A 14,195-nucleotide genomic window follows, 5' to 3' on the forward strand; every position below is an offset into this window, starting at 1 on the left:
ACATCCTGAAGAATTACTTGCTTCCAGATTGAATGTTCAGGCTGAACTTGTGCTGTGCGTTATTTCTGCTTGTAGGCTACCAGGGATCACCACCTCAAGTCTGACGTTTCTAAGAAGTGGCTAGATAGGACGGCGGAAGACAGCTGTCTGGCTGAAGGCACTGAGAACAAAGCAGGAGAGGGAAGCCTTGGTACTTTGAAACTGGATGATTCTGGTAAGAATCTACTGCTTACTATATGAACTGTGAGGAGTTTGGAAACATACAGCTTAATAATAATAATCCTTGCATTTGATATAGCGCCTTATGTCTTTGAGACGTCTCAAAGCGCTTCACAGAATATACTGTAAAGTGATTTGACTATATTTTGTGAACAAAACGTCAGTTTGGATTCTGACTACATGTTGCCTAGTGTTTGTCACTGAGTATTTCTTCCCTTTGCATGATTAAACCAGGGCTACGTGTTTAGCTTAGATGGAAATTAGATGAAATTTAATCAGCTGCTTCCAGTGATCCTTTAATAAGTAACTTTGTATAGTAGTTCCTAAGAACTGAGGTAGGCAAATGAGCAATGGTCTGTTAAACTGTGCTCCTGCTATAGCTGAAAACTTCACGGATAGAACTTTGAGACTCTTCGGGCTTTAAGAGTACAATTTGTTTAAACATTTTGGATTTAATTACTCGTTAATGCTATTCTATGTTGATTTACTGTGTAACACTACTATGACTGCACCTCCTTACCCCCTCCTCCTCCTCTCTTCTCTCTCCCCCCACCACCCTGACTACCACCTATGAAGGTGTTTCTTTTTCTCTTGATCTCCAAAGGTAATGAGGTAATGCTTCACACTGCTTCAAGAGTTGCTGTCGGCATTGTTTCACTAGCCACGTGTAGGCTTGGTGTGCAGGCTGCCCGCATAAAACAACCATGTGCTTTGCACTTCACCAATCCTTGTGGATTTTCTCTAGAAGATAGACAGGGACTCGAAAGCAGCTCTGTCTGTAGAGGTTCATACTTGCACTATTTGATTATTACGAAATTTCTAAATGCAATTGGTAGGTTAGCCTCCAAACCTGTCTGTTGCAGCTGGTACCTTGTGCGATACCACCTCATCTGTGAACTTCTGCTTAGCACAAAATAATGCAAGACAATTTACAATTATATTGCACGTTTCACGTGTACGTTTCACATCTTGGGAGGAGGTTTGAAAGCTCTCGAAGGGTTCAATCAACTGATTTAGAAAAGGAAAGCACAAGATTTCAGATTCCGCCACTGTGAAGGGTAATTCTAGGATGGCCTTCCTTTTATGTGGTTTGTGTGTAAGTATCAGTATTGTAAGAACTAGAAATATTTAATCTTTCATAGTTTCAGGACAGAGAGAGAAATATACTGTGCTCAGTAGCTGATGGATGTATACTTAAGTGTTCATGTACATGCCAAAATTCATGACCTTGCAACTGCAGTGTTTTGAGGGATTGGTTCCAAAAAAAGGCAGGGCTGCAGTACACAGTGAGGGGGATGTAATCCAGTGAGTTAGACATTTCTATCACACAGGCAGGCGTAATCCTGCCTTCTGACTGGGTTTTGTCCTAGGACCAGCAGCCTGCCTTCTGCCTCCTTGATCACAATGAAACTTGACGGTGGTCAATGACCCAAACTACTCAGTTGTCATTCAATTTGCTCTTTTGGAAGGGGGCCTCGGAGCCCCGGGATTGTTCTCCCTGCATTCGAAAGACTGAGTCATAACAGCATGATGTCAGCTTTAATAAGACTGAGTCCAACTCTGACCGCAAGTGGCTATTGAAGCCAAGTCAATGACATCATTTAAGAAAATTGGGTAAACACTCAAAGAATAAAGATATCAACAGGTATGGGAAGAGCAAGGATAATGAGATCAGAATAAATAGATAGCTCCAGTAGGGAGCTTGCACGCCACAGACACAATGAGTGTTCTTGGCTGAAAGTGCTATTTTGTAAGCTGCTTCCAATGGTGATGTGGGTAAAGGCACTGCAGTGTAGTGCTGAATATGTTGTGGGTTTGGTTCCAATCTGCACTGTTAATTGATTGCAGTTGGGGGAGAGGTAAGGAAAATTGCAATCGAACCCGGAGCTCCTGGATTCAGAGGGGTAGTGGGGTAGAGTTATGGGGATTGACAATCTGATCTCTGCCAAGAGCGCAGATATCAAACAGATAAAGGCTTCTCCAAAGGGAGAAGGGTGAGCAGTGGGCATCTAAAGCCACTACAGCTCACTGTACGTGTAACTGGAATAGGGAGGAGATTGCTGCCCTCTATTGGAGAATAATGTGTCCACAGAGAAGGACAGAAAACCATAATCCTTGCATTTGATGTAGAGCCTTATCACATCTTTGATAGGTCTTAAAAAGCTTCACAGAATATTCTGTAAAGTGAATTGGCTATATATTTAGTGGGCGAAAGTCTTGTGAAAAGAATCGAGTTTCTATGATATCAAAGAATACTGCAAATTAATGGATTCTTCATGCAAATGAATTGTGCTGTTTCTCTGTGTCGCTGCCAAACTCTGTTCACTTTCATTTATTCAGAAATTTCTTACTGTTCTTAAAACACATTCACTGTTTGCAGTGTCTGACCTCGGTGCTGGTGCAAATGATCTGAAATGATTTTGCTGTGTAGATCAGTAATTTATCTTGAGCATTGTTTCAACTCGCCCGTGCATCTTTTTTAAAATGAATAATTTGAGCTCCAGTTAGTGAGATGCCATCCTTTGGCTGCCGTGTTTCACCCACAAAATATACAGTCAATTCACTTTAAAGTATATTTCACTTTAAAGATGTGAGGGCTCACTTTCAAAGTTCTCCATGGCCTTGCTCCCCCCTACCTCTGCGATCTCCTAACCTCCTACCAACCTGCCCACTCCTTCCGCTCAGCAGGCTCCGACCTTCTTCACATCGCCAGCCTCGTCTGACCCACCATTGGCGGGCGGGCCTTCAGCCAATCTGCCCCCACCCTCTGGAACTCCATCCCGCAGTCCCTCCGCCTCGCCCCCTCCCTTGCCTCCTTCAGGTCCCATCTCAAGACTACTTTTCGACCGTGCCTTTAGGCACCCTCCTTCTCCCCCCTCCCCCCCCCCCCATCCTACACCCTCCGCATTCCCAACCCTCAGCTCGGGTCCGAAACCCTGATTGTCCAGCACCTTGGGACATCCTCCCGACATGAAAGGCACTATGCAAATTTAGTTTTGTTGTTGTTTGGATGAGACATTGAACTGAGGTCCCATGTTCAGGTGGTTGTTACAGATCTAATGGCATTCATTGAAAGAAGAAGCGAGTTTTTCTAGGTGTCCTGGCCAACAATCGTAGCCAAGTATAATCCCTTCCCCTCACTGAGGAAACAGCAGACAACTGTAATATCTATGTCTCTGTCCTGGCTGTGATTAATTAACTCAGAAGAACTGGGATTTTCTAGCTTTTGACGTGTGACTAAGTTACAGCTCATCAACCAAGCACCAGGATGTTAGAGTAGATTTACAATCAGCGGCCAAAGCTGAGTATTGCCAGCAGTTGAGTTTGCGCTCATGCCAGGAACTTCAGCAGCTGAAGTATGATTGTTCTCGTTGAGGGGGAAGGAGATGGACAAGAGTTTTGTCTTGTTTTGATTTGAAACTTGTACTTCAATTTTCTTTGCCAATCAAAGGCAAGTATGAATGGAAATGAAAAATGAATTTGACCAGCTGTACTAACAGATTATCCTGGTTACTTTGCCGTCTGACTAATATGATGTAGACTGTAATTATTGCCAGGTGTGGGCTCATTTCTCCCTGGCTGATTTGGACACAGATGTAGTTTTTGACACGGGTGGGAAATATACAGTGAATTAAAGGATAAAGTGTGTTAACATTTTTAAAGAGTGTATGTCTGCTTTTGATGTGGAGATGCATTCATTAAGATTGGACCTAACATTTTTCACACCTCCCTCCCACAGACTCTGCCTTGCCTGCCTCGAGCCCTGATAAAGTTGAACGAAAGCTTGAATCTGAGCTGGCAGACCTGCAGGAGACAAATTCGCTGAAAGACAGAATGGCACTGTATCAGGCTGCTGTGTCACGGAAGGAGACCATCGCACAAGCCCACGAGGTGAGGACCTTCAGAAAAAAATTGTTTGCATTTTTAAAAAAAAACTCTGATGATAGCCTGGAGGTTAAATGCACCGCCCGCCCAACAACACGTTATATTGTCTTGACAACCAAACTTGTGATGTGGGATTCAGTTGTTCAGAGCAAGAAGGAATCCGATTTGATTAACCTCTCTGGTTTAGTCATGCAATTTGGAGGGTTTTGACACAGCCTGAACACTACGAACCAAACCTCTCTGTGCTGTAATTACCTTTGTAATATTCATTTCTACAGCAACAACAATTTGCACTTGTATCGCACCCTCCACGCAGGGTAGCGTCTCAGAGCACTTAACAGTGGCGGAGCCTGACTCCGAGCCGGGGTGGGGGGGAGGTGGTCGAAGAGGAAGGTTTTCAGGCAGGACTTGAAAAAGGAGAGTGAGGGGAAGCAAGGCGTGTTGATGGAGAGTGTTCCAGAGTATTGTGGCGTAGCGGCCTCTGATGGGGGGGTGGAGGGTGAGCAGGAGGCTGGTGACGGTCGAGCGGAGACGTCGGGTAGTGGATTGGGGAGTGAGGAGGTCGGAGATGTAGGGAAGTGCAAGAGAGTGAATGGATTTGAAGATGAGTGTGAGGATGTTGACATTTCTAAATGTAAAGTATGGGAATAGTGCCTGTGGCTGACAAGCTGTATGTGTCGCTTAGAGTGTGGAGGGGGAGATGCTACCTGGAGGCATAACAAGCACCAAAGAACAGTGGGAAACCAGGGAAACCAGATCCGAGAAGGTAAGTAAAAATGGAATCCATGGTCCAGTTTCAATTTGTCAGGACAGTTATATTTCCCCAACTGCTATCCCAGCTGAGAGAGAGACTGCAGATTTCAATTCAATTCTGAGTTTAAAAAGCAGTCAGTAATTAAAACTGAACGCAGCCTCATTCGCATTTGAAAACAATGCAAAGGTCTTAATTTGGTCTCACGTTTAAGATCTTGGATGATGAGCTGTAGCACGACCTTGAAACCCAGGAGCGAGTGAGGGTGAAATGATCTGTTACCAGTTACGTGGATCTGCAGCTCCTCTCGCTCAGAGTTGTGGAATGTACATGAGCAGAGGTGGGTTGTGGGGGGAGCCAATGTTCACTCCGTGCGACTGTAAGAGTACACTTGCACTTGCCGGCATTGCGTGGCATCAAACATTAATCTGGTTCTCTTTGTGCTGGTCGGTGTAGCCTGACCTGGGGTGTAATGTTTCTGCTTCCAAAACTGGCTGAACTTTCATTTACCTTGGGGTAGAAACCGCAAAGGGCCCCCTCGTCATCTGTGCTAGTGCTTGAGGCAATTGTGTGGGTGGGATACAGTAAATCTCTGAGCCGATTCCCACAGCAAGACATCTTTGTTCCCAGTTTGGTTTCATTCTAACTTTGTTTCTTCTCTTTCCCGCAAAAATAATTGCTACAAAGTCACCAGGAAGAATTCACTTTCTTTTGTCCATTTCAAATAAGTGTGGCTCATTATTTCACTTTTGGTTTAGTTTGTTGCCCCCCACCCACCCACCCTGCCCGGTCACGTGTCGACTGCGGTTAAGGCAGAATCTGGTTAAGCAGCTTTCACCTCCGAACTCAGTGCTTGGCATATGAGTAAGCTTTAGAGGAATCTTGTGTTCCCCTCCAGTAGTTTAATCCAGAGATTTTCAGTACATGTGGGGTCCTGTAGCTCAGTGATGAGAGCACTCGCCTAACAAGCCAGAAGACCTGGGACCCGGCAGGGCAAAATATTGGACAAGTTTCCTTACTCCACATGCCTCTGTTTATCTAGCAGTAAATAGAAACCTGCTTGTTAGTCAATTGGCGGATTGCATTTCCGGTGGTAATAGTACCTTAAAAAATAATAATTTGGTCACTTAATCCACAACTGTTTGTGGGACACTGCTGTGCGCAATTGGCTGCCGCAATTTGCACACAATACATACAGTCACTACACTTTACATTCTGTGAAGACCTTTGAGATGGCTAGAAGACGTGATAAGGCGCTATATCAATTGCAAGGATTATTATTATTAATTTAATTTCAAGTTTGTTCCATTCATTTGTTCTTTAGGCCTATGTGGTCGAGGGCATTCCAAGCTCACAGAAAAGTTTCATCTCTGAGAAACCAGCTGATGACAAAGGTGAGCCTGTTCGTTTGATCTTGTAAATTTTTATTTAGTTAATGTTTTTCACCAGGCAACCTGCTCCTAGGCCATTGACATTCAGTGTTGGAAAGAAACCTGAGCTTAAACGTTAAAATGCAAGGATTGTTATTTTTTTTAAAAATCATTCGGTAACTCAATCCATGACTGTTTGTGGGACGCTGCTGAGCGCAATTGGCTGCCTCATTTCGCCCACAAAATATACAGTCAATTCACTTTACAGTATATTCCGTGAAGTGCGTTCAGACCATAACTTGCATTTATATAGCGTCCTTCATGCGGGGTAGAGTCCCAGAGCGCTTCAAACGTCTCGAAGATGTGATGAGTCTCTATCAAATCCAAGGAAGATTATTATTATTAAAAAGGAAAACTCTGGCGGGTTGCTGCTTTAACGTCCGTCAGGCGAGTTGCTATTGTGATTTTCTTTTTGATACGAACAGTGAAAGCAGACAATGAAGAGGAGACTCAGAGGCTTTCAGGCCAAGGTCAGAGGTCACCCACTGAAACCCAAAGCGTTACACCCAAAAATATCAAGGTACGCTCGACAGCCAGTGGCTGGTTTGATGTGTGTGAAGCTCAACATTGTTGTTTGTGAGGACTTTACTGGTGCAGATTAGCTGCTGTGTTTGGCTCAGCAGCATCTGCCTGTTCAGGTGGACGCTAATGTTCCCATGAGACTGTTGGAATAGAAAAGGGAATTTCCCCTGGTGTCCTGCCTAACAATCCTCCAACTAAATTGGTCATTCACTTCACGTCTGTTTCTGGGACCTTGTGGGCAGAAATAGAGACCACATTTGTCTATGAATAGTCAGTACACTTGACAGAGTTTATCCGTGAAACCCTTTGAGACATTTTGTTGTCCAGGTTCTAGATCAAATACATGTATTAGTATATACTAAATACATTTTAGTGTGACTGAGTGCTTTGAGACTTTTAGATCTAATAAGATTTTATTAATTGCAAATATAACTACACCATAAAGCTGATTGTTTGATACAAAGAGGTTATTCTTGTGTAGTCTTCTGAATTGTTCTCCAATTTACTTTTCACTCCAAGGTTGGCTCAAAGTCTTAAGCTGTCCCTCAGGCAACTTGGGAACTTCGAATTTCCAGCCTTATTAAAGAGCCAGTGAAATAACCGTAACAGAGTCAAACACATAATATTGGAAGGGCACAGAGCAGGAATTTTTTTTCCAGCCTTAATTGACATAACACAGTGGAGCCAGTGATTTAAGGCCAGTTTTCTTGTCTATTCTGCTTCACTGTAAAACCTCAGTATAAAACGCAATGCGTAGTCTTTGTAACGTCCTGTTGCTGTTTAGTATACTGCTGCTTACTTCTGTTTCTTTGCCTATTTTTCAGCTTGTACTTCCTGTTCCTGAAGTATTCCTTTCCTCCCTCTGCATTCTTCTCTCTCTCTGATGTGAGGTTCTCTTTGCTCTATATTTTATTCAAAGTCAGTTGTGTTCAGGTTAACGAAAAACAATTAGCAGCGAAAACGTGCTTCAAGATGAATCTATTTACATTTGAACAAGCACGTATTTAGGCATGTTTAGTATATTTTTGCCCATAAAATATACAGTCAATTCACTTTTCAGTATATTCTGTGAAACGCTTTGAGACGTCTCAATGACGTGATAAGGTGCTATGTCAAGTGCAAGGGTTATTAATTTTATAAAATGTATAAATGGTTTCAAAAGAGCATTTGAAATATAAATCTTAGACTCACTTACGGCACCGTCCCCCCATTGAATCACCATGTGCTGACAACAGTGCTGTCAATTGAGACTTTACCAGTGCAGTTGCTAATCTCAAGGCGAGCGTTGTGTTAGGCTATTAGTAAAAACCCGGTTGTTGGTCGATTGGCAGATTGTTTTTCCAGGGATGGTAATCCCTTTTTTTTAAAAAAAATTGTTAAACAATAATTATAATAATAATGGCCACTGAATCCACGACTGTTTGTGGGACACCACTGTGCGCAATTGGCTGCTGCGTTTGGTTCACAAAATATACAGTCAATTCACGTTCCTGTGAAGCGCTTTGAGACGTCTCAAAGACGTGACAAAGGCGCTGTATCAAATGCCAGGATTATTATAATAATTTTGCAGACCATTTTGCTGTCACTAGAGGCCCTCAGTTGCGTAGAACCCTCAGTTATGTAGTGGGTTCTTCTAACAGCAGAAAATGCTGTTCCCACCTTTACAGTTGTCAAGTGTTTAATTTTTTTCACTTTTTTTGCCCCTCTCTCCCCATATTAAAAAATTAATAATTTCTTCCAGAAATCGACGCATTGTTCCCAAGTATGACCGGTGGGTGGGGTGAGGGTTGAAGGAACATTGGTGACATTCCTTAACTAGCCACGGGATGGTGCCCAGGAGCAGGCTTCCCCTGATTGTGCTCTCTGTACCACTGAGATCAGAAATGTCACAGGGAATAGAAGTCCTGTCACACCTCAACGCTGAATATTACACTGGACAAAGGAAAACCCAGGTGCTGGGCCACGTAAAGCTAGTGTGGTTTGATGCACTTAATGTAAAATCAAATCCTAAAATCATATTTTGCTGTTATAACGTTGATATCATTGAACTGGAGAGTCGAGCCATTAATTATGAATATGATGTAATCTGTCTGGGAAGAGGCTGACTGACTGGAGGTCGGTATTGCACCTGGTGTTGTGGTTATTTCAGTCAGCTTCAAAGAGTCTCGCAACTGATGCCCTTGTTTTAAATATATGTATATAAGTATCTAGTAAGAAAGATTCCTGATTGTTGCATTTTTTGTGTTTGATTTATTTGGAATATCACATGGCTTGCTCATGTGGAGGAGGGAGAGAGGGAGAGAGAGATATTGAGCACAAGTGATATGAAGTAGCTGAATTAAATGGCGAGACAACTGAAACATCTGGAGATAGTGACACTTCACTTCCCTCGCACTATGCTTGCAATAAAACACTTTACAAATTGTTGAATTTGATCATTTCCCAGTTTTTGCAGTATTTACTGGGCTGAGCTAACAAAGGCATGTTTAGTTTTTGTATGTTTGTCACATTTCAAGAATAAACTTCATCGTTGTTTCTTTAACAAATAAACCTATTGATTTTTTTTTCCCCTCAGAAATTTAAACCTCCCGCTCGAGAGCTATGTGATACCTGCCAAAAGACTGTGTATCCAATGGAGCGTCTGGTCGCAAACAAACAGATATTTCATAAGAGCTGTTTCCGTTGCCACCACTGTAACAACAAACTCAGGTGAGGAAGCTACTGTAATCTCTCTCTCTCTCTCTGAAATCTGGTGAAACCCTGGTCCATGCCTTTGTCATCTCTCGGCTGGACTATTCTAACGCCCTTCTCGCCGGCCTCCCCTCCACTACCATCCATAAAATCCAGATTATTCAAAACTCTGCCGCCCACATTCTCACGCGCACCAAACTCCGCTCCCCGATCCCCCCCCAGTCCTGGCCAGACTGCGCTGGCTGCCTATCCCAGAGAGGATCAACTTCAAGATCCTCACCCTTGTCTTCAAATCCCTCCACTCCTCTGCACCCCCCGACCTCTCTGACCTCTCTCCTCAAAACAGTACCCGTTGCCTTTGTTCCTCCGGGTCTGGCCTCCTCCTTGTCCCCCGAGTCCTCCACTCCACCCTCGGCGGCTGTGCCTTCAGCCACTACTCCCCAAGGCTCTGGAACTGCCTTCCTCACTCCCTTCGTCTCGCTCCCTCTCTTCCTATGTTCAGGTCTCTGCTGAAGATTGTTCTTTTCGACCGCGCCTTTTGGTACCTTGCTCCCCCTTCCCCTGGCTCGGTCCGGGGATTCGTTACTGTGAAGCACTCTTGAGACGCAGGCTGGAAGGGAGGGCGCTTTATAAACCCAAATTGTTGTTGTTGTTAAGGTGGAGTGGCTGTATTTTGTGGGCGAAATGCAGGCAGTGAATTGTCACAGTAGTGTCCCACAAACAGTCATGTTTCATGGGCGCATCAACTTAGACTATGTGAATCCAAATCCCGACGTGGGGCTTGAACCCACAACCTTCGACTCAAAGGCGAGAGCCCTACCACTGCGCCGGGCTGACACACAAGTGAACTGGGCTTTTTTGTCGTAATGTTGAGGCCTGAAATTCCATGTAGTCTTACCATACAAGGACTGCAGAAAATTGACGTCCAAATAATGCCTGAATTTGGTAGTTTCCCACAATGCTGTGTGACCTTATTGCTTTAGGATGCGGCTGGGTGGAATTTTGGGCCTTTAGTTTTGATGTATCTAGTTTGCCTCATATTACAGAGAGAAGGGACTGACTTATTTGTTGAGTAAGAGATAACAAAGTAACTTCCTGCATCATCACATCTTAAGAATCCACAAATCTAATGTTTGACTTTCTTTTTTGCTTAGCATTGGAAATTATGCATCTCTACATGGCAATGTGTACTGCAAGCCACATTTCAGCCAACTCTTCAAATCCAAAGGTAATTACGATGAGGGATTTGGCCACAAGCCGCATAAGGAGCTGTGGGTGCCCAAAAACGAAAATGACGGAGCGGAGAGCAAGAGTGAAGATATGATGGATAATTCTATGACCAAAGCTGAGAATTCTACTGACAAAGAGCTCAACTCTTCTGTGGATGAGCTCTCTATACTCAAGGTAGGTGTCTTGGCAGCCAGCATGGAGGCCTTGGGTTCCATTTCTTCACCAGAAAAGCCAGAAAAACCTGTGGAAACTAGGAGGTTAAAAATCGCTTGGCCACCTCCATCGGATGCAGGCAGCAAAGGAGGACTTTCTGCTGAAGAGAGTGTCAAAGTCAGCAAACCAAAGTGGCCTCCAGAGGATGACACCCAACAGCAAGCCTGCAAGAGGAGCCCGGAATTCAGTGGTACATCAAGGCTCAGAAGAAGTGCTTCCCTCAAGGAGCGGTGTAGACCATTCACTGTTGCAGAGCAGATGAAACCCATTGCCACAAAGGACCAGGGTAAGAATCAGCCACCTGCCCACACCGCAGTGAATGACGTCGTCACTGCTAAAGAGCAGGTGAAGGACGAGGAGCCCAAGGGGCAGGAGGAGCCCAAGGGGCAGGAGGAGCCCAAGGGGCAGGAGGAGCCCAAGGGGCAGGAGGAGCCCAAGGGGCAGGAGGAGCCCAAGAGGCAGGAGGAACCCAAGAAGCAGGAGGAAATGAGTGAAAGAAAATCCAGTGTAGGCAATGGTGCTGAGCAATCGGTGACAACTGAGCCCGAGGATGAAAAGGAAGACTCTGTTGTGGAAGAGGTGGTCGACGTGGGAAGTGTCAATGGACAACTCCTTTCAGACAACGAGACAGAGGAGGTGGCATTCAGCGAGGATGAAGAGGCCACAAAACCCAGCTCTGAGGAGCCTGAGGAGCAGGACTATGAACAAAAGCTGTCCAAGTTGCAAAGTTCGGATGAAATCCTTACCTCGGATGAGCTAATAACCCACTGTGACAAGAAATCCGAAGATGTTGGGTTTTGGGATGGAGAAGAAACCGAGGAACTATCAGTTGAAGACCAGATCAAGAGGAATAGGTATTACGAAGAGGAAGATTAGGTGGAGCCGATGATTAACCACCACATTTTGACTTACCTTTTTGTTCATATTGATAGATCTTTTGCGGCTCACAACTTTCTGATTTAAATGATGGTTTATTCTATATGCCTCTATTGATTTAAAAAAAAGATTTATTGGAAGATTGGGGATAGGCTTGTGACTGTAATCAGTTTTATCAATTAGGGTACAGACTTTTACTGTTGTAGACCAATTGAAGTGCAGAAAGCTTTGTTCACCAGAGTTGTAAGCTTCAAATCCTTGTCAGGCCCAGTGTCTTTCGTTTGATTCACGGTGTTGCCAAGCTGTGGATGTGGAATCCTTTTGTGAATGAACATGTTGCTGAACATGGCGGCTTCCTGTGCACACAGACAACATACCCTTTTCAGAGTGGAAGGATGTGTTTTTTCTTTTTGAGTTTGTGGTGTTTTGTGTGGGAAGTTTCCTGTTTGTGCTTCGGCCAACTGGTGGAAAGTAAAGGCCACCTTGACCAGCACTTGAAGACCAGCACGGAACACGTCACCCCCCACCGCCCTTCTTTTGAAGCCCCCTGCCCTGACTATTTATTCACCAACCACACGAGCAGAGAACGGTGTGGTGCTTGTGGGGAAAATCATTCGAAAAATCATAGAACGATTACAAAATTGTGTACAAGTTTTAAAAGAATATTGAAATGAGTGTTTTAATTTTCAAGTTTCACAGCCCTGTTGCACATCGCATTTTAGTGCACTTTGTTTTAAATAGCGTCCCCGCACAGACATCCTGACGTTGATCATAACAATAATGTATTGAACCGGGGCCAAGAAAATGACTTGAGTAATTGGTGCGTCAGTGAATGATCGAGGATAATCAAAATTGGATCTTTTATAAAAGAACAAAAAAGGTGTAATGTTTGGAGGCAGATGAAGTCCCCGTGTTTCCCTGAAATAAGAGAATAATGTAATTAATATGCTCTGTTCAGTGAGGGCAGTGTGGACAGACACATACAGGACCCAATCTGGCTTCAGTCACAGTGTATCTCCCTCTACCTGTTGATGAAGCCGGCAGTCACACCCGGATGCACAAGTTAGGGCAGCCTTTGAAGTGTTCAGTAACAGAAGAAACTTCTTCCGCCGTGAAATTTCCTGTCTTGTGGTCAAAAACCGTTGGGCCAATTGGAGAGGAGTCGATGTGTTTTATCATGCATTGTCAAGCTTCTGTAAGTTGTCACATTAAGACCGCACGCCCCATTTCTTTCTGTGATTGTGGTCTGAATTGTGCAGATAAAAATGAGGCTTTGGAATTAAAAAAAACATTTTAACAGCTGTTTTATGGGCATAACCATGACTCTAGTCTTTAAACATCGTAAATTCTTAAGCTTAATTCTAAAGTTTAATTCTGAGTTGCCCTGTTTTTAGAATCTCTTGTACCTATCCAGTATGATTTGGTATATAAATGTTTTTACATACTGACAGCACAAAGGTGGGGACAAGAATGCTGCTGAAAATCTCAATATAATCTTTATAAATCAAGGCATCTCAAATATTTCTTTACAAGAACACTATTAAACACTGTTAAAACTGCTTTCTGATAATATGTACCATTAAAATCTAGGTTAGGTGAAGGTGTTTGCTAACTACCCCATCAGTTAAGAGACAGTTCTCAACTATGTTGCATGAACATATCATGGTTCATTGTATCTTCATTTATCTTCTTGGTTGTGTTTGCTGGGCCCCCCTCAGTAGCTGTAATACACCCACCATTACATTGCCATTTAAACTGCGTCTCCGATATCTGGGTTCCTGATTGAGAGGACGGTTGCTCTGCTTTTTAGCACTTTTAAACTTCATTCACCCCACTTCCTGCCTCCGCTGTTTATCCAATGTGTCGTGTTTCTTTTATGTTCAGCATGTAACAATTAATAAACTGTTCAGAATCATTTACTTCAAACATGTCTTTCTCGTGCACTTTTGCTTGCGGAAAAAGAGTTTCCGTTTCGCACCCATTGATGCCATAGAATAAGGCTGAGGTTCAGTTAGCTGCAGTGCCGTGCAGTGCTGGGTAATCTACTCTCAAATACACCCCACTGAGCAGATCTTGCATGTGGCAATTTTTTCACCGTTGAGTCTGACGAGGAGGAACTTTAGATGTCACTCTTCTTAATCATAATAATCCTTGCATTTGATATAGTGCCTTATCATGTTGAGACGTTTCAAAAAGCGCTTCACAGAATATACTACAAAGTGAATTGACTGTTTATTTTGTGGGCAAAATATACAGTCAATTCCCCAAACTGGTTTAGTGTCCTGGCTTCAGGGCAATTGAAGAAAATCTGCATTTGCTTATATTGACAATGAGCTGTTCATTGTCAATATAACCCCAGGGCTCGCAGCAGGGACCAC

General features: G+C 43.7%; 1 protein-coding gene across 1 annotated transcript in view; it reads left to right on the forward strand.

Annotated features, from left to right (window-relative positions):
* lima1a (LIM domain and actin binding 1a) overlaps positions 1 to 13,743 on the forward strand; it is a 33,241-nt gene extending 19,498 nt beyond the window's left edge. The window contains exons 4-10 of the mRNA XM_007911037.2: positions 76 to 214; positions 3,959 to 4,110; positions 4,790 to 4,870; positions 6,180 to 6,249; positions 6,711 to 6,805; positions 9,383 to 9,516; positions 10,653 to 13,743. Coding sequence (XP_007909228.1) covers positions 76 to 214; positions 3,959 to 4,110; positions 4,790 to 4,870; positions 6,180 to 6,249; positions 6,711 to 6,805; positions 9,383 to 9,516; positions 10,653 to 11,817 — 1,836 coding nt within the window. The 3' untranslated portion in view covers positions 11,818 to 13,743. The remainder of the gene's footprint in view (positions 1 to 75; positions 215 to 3,958; positions 4,111 to 4,789; positions 4,871 to 6,179; positions 6,250 to 6,710; positions 6,806 to 9,382; positions 9,517 to 10,652) is intronic.
* The last annotated feature ends 452 nt before the right edge of the window (positions 13,744 to 14,195 follow it).

The sequence above is a fragment of the Callorhinchus milii genome, unplaced genomic scaffold, assembly GCF_018977255.1.
Source record: "Callorhinchus milii isolate IMCB2004 unplaced genomic scaffold, IMCB_Cmil_1.0 Scaffold27, whole genome shotgun sequence".
NCBI lineage: Eukaryota > Metazoa > Chordata > Chondrichthyes > Chimaeriformes > Callorhinchidae > Callorhinchus > Callorhinchus milii.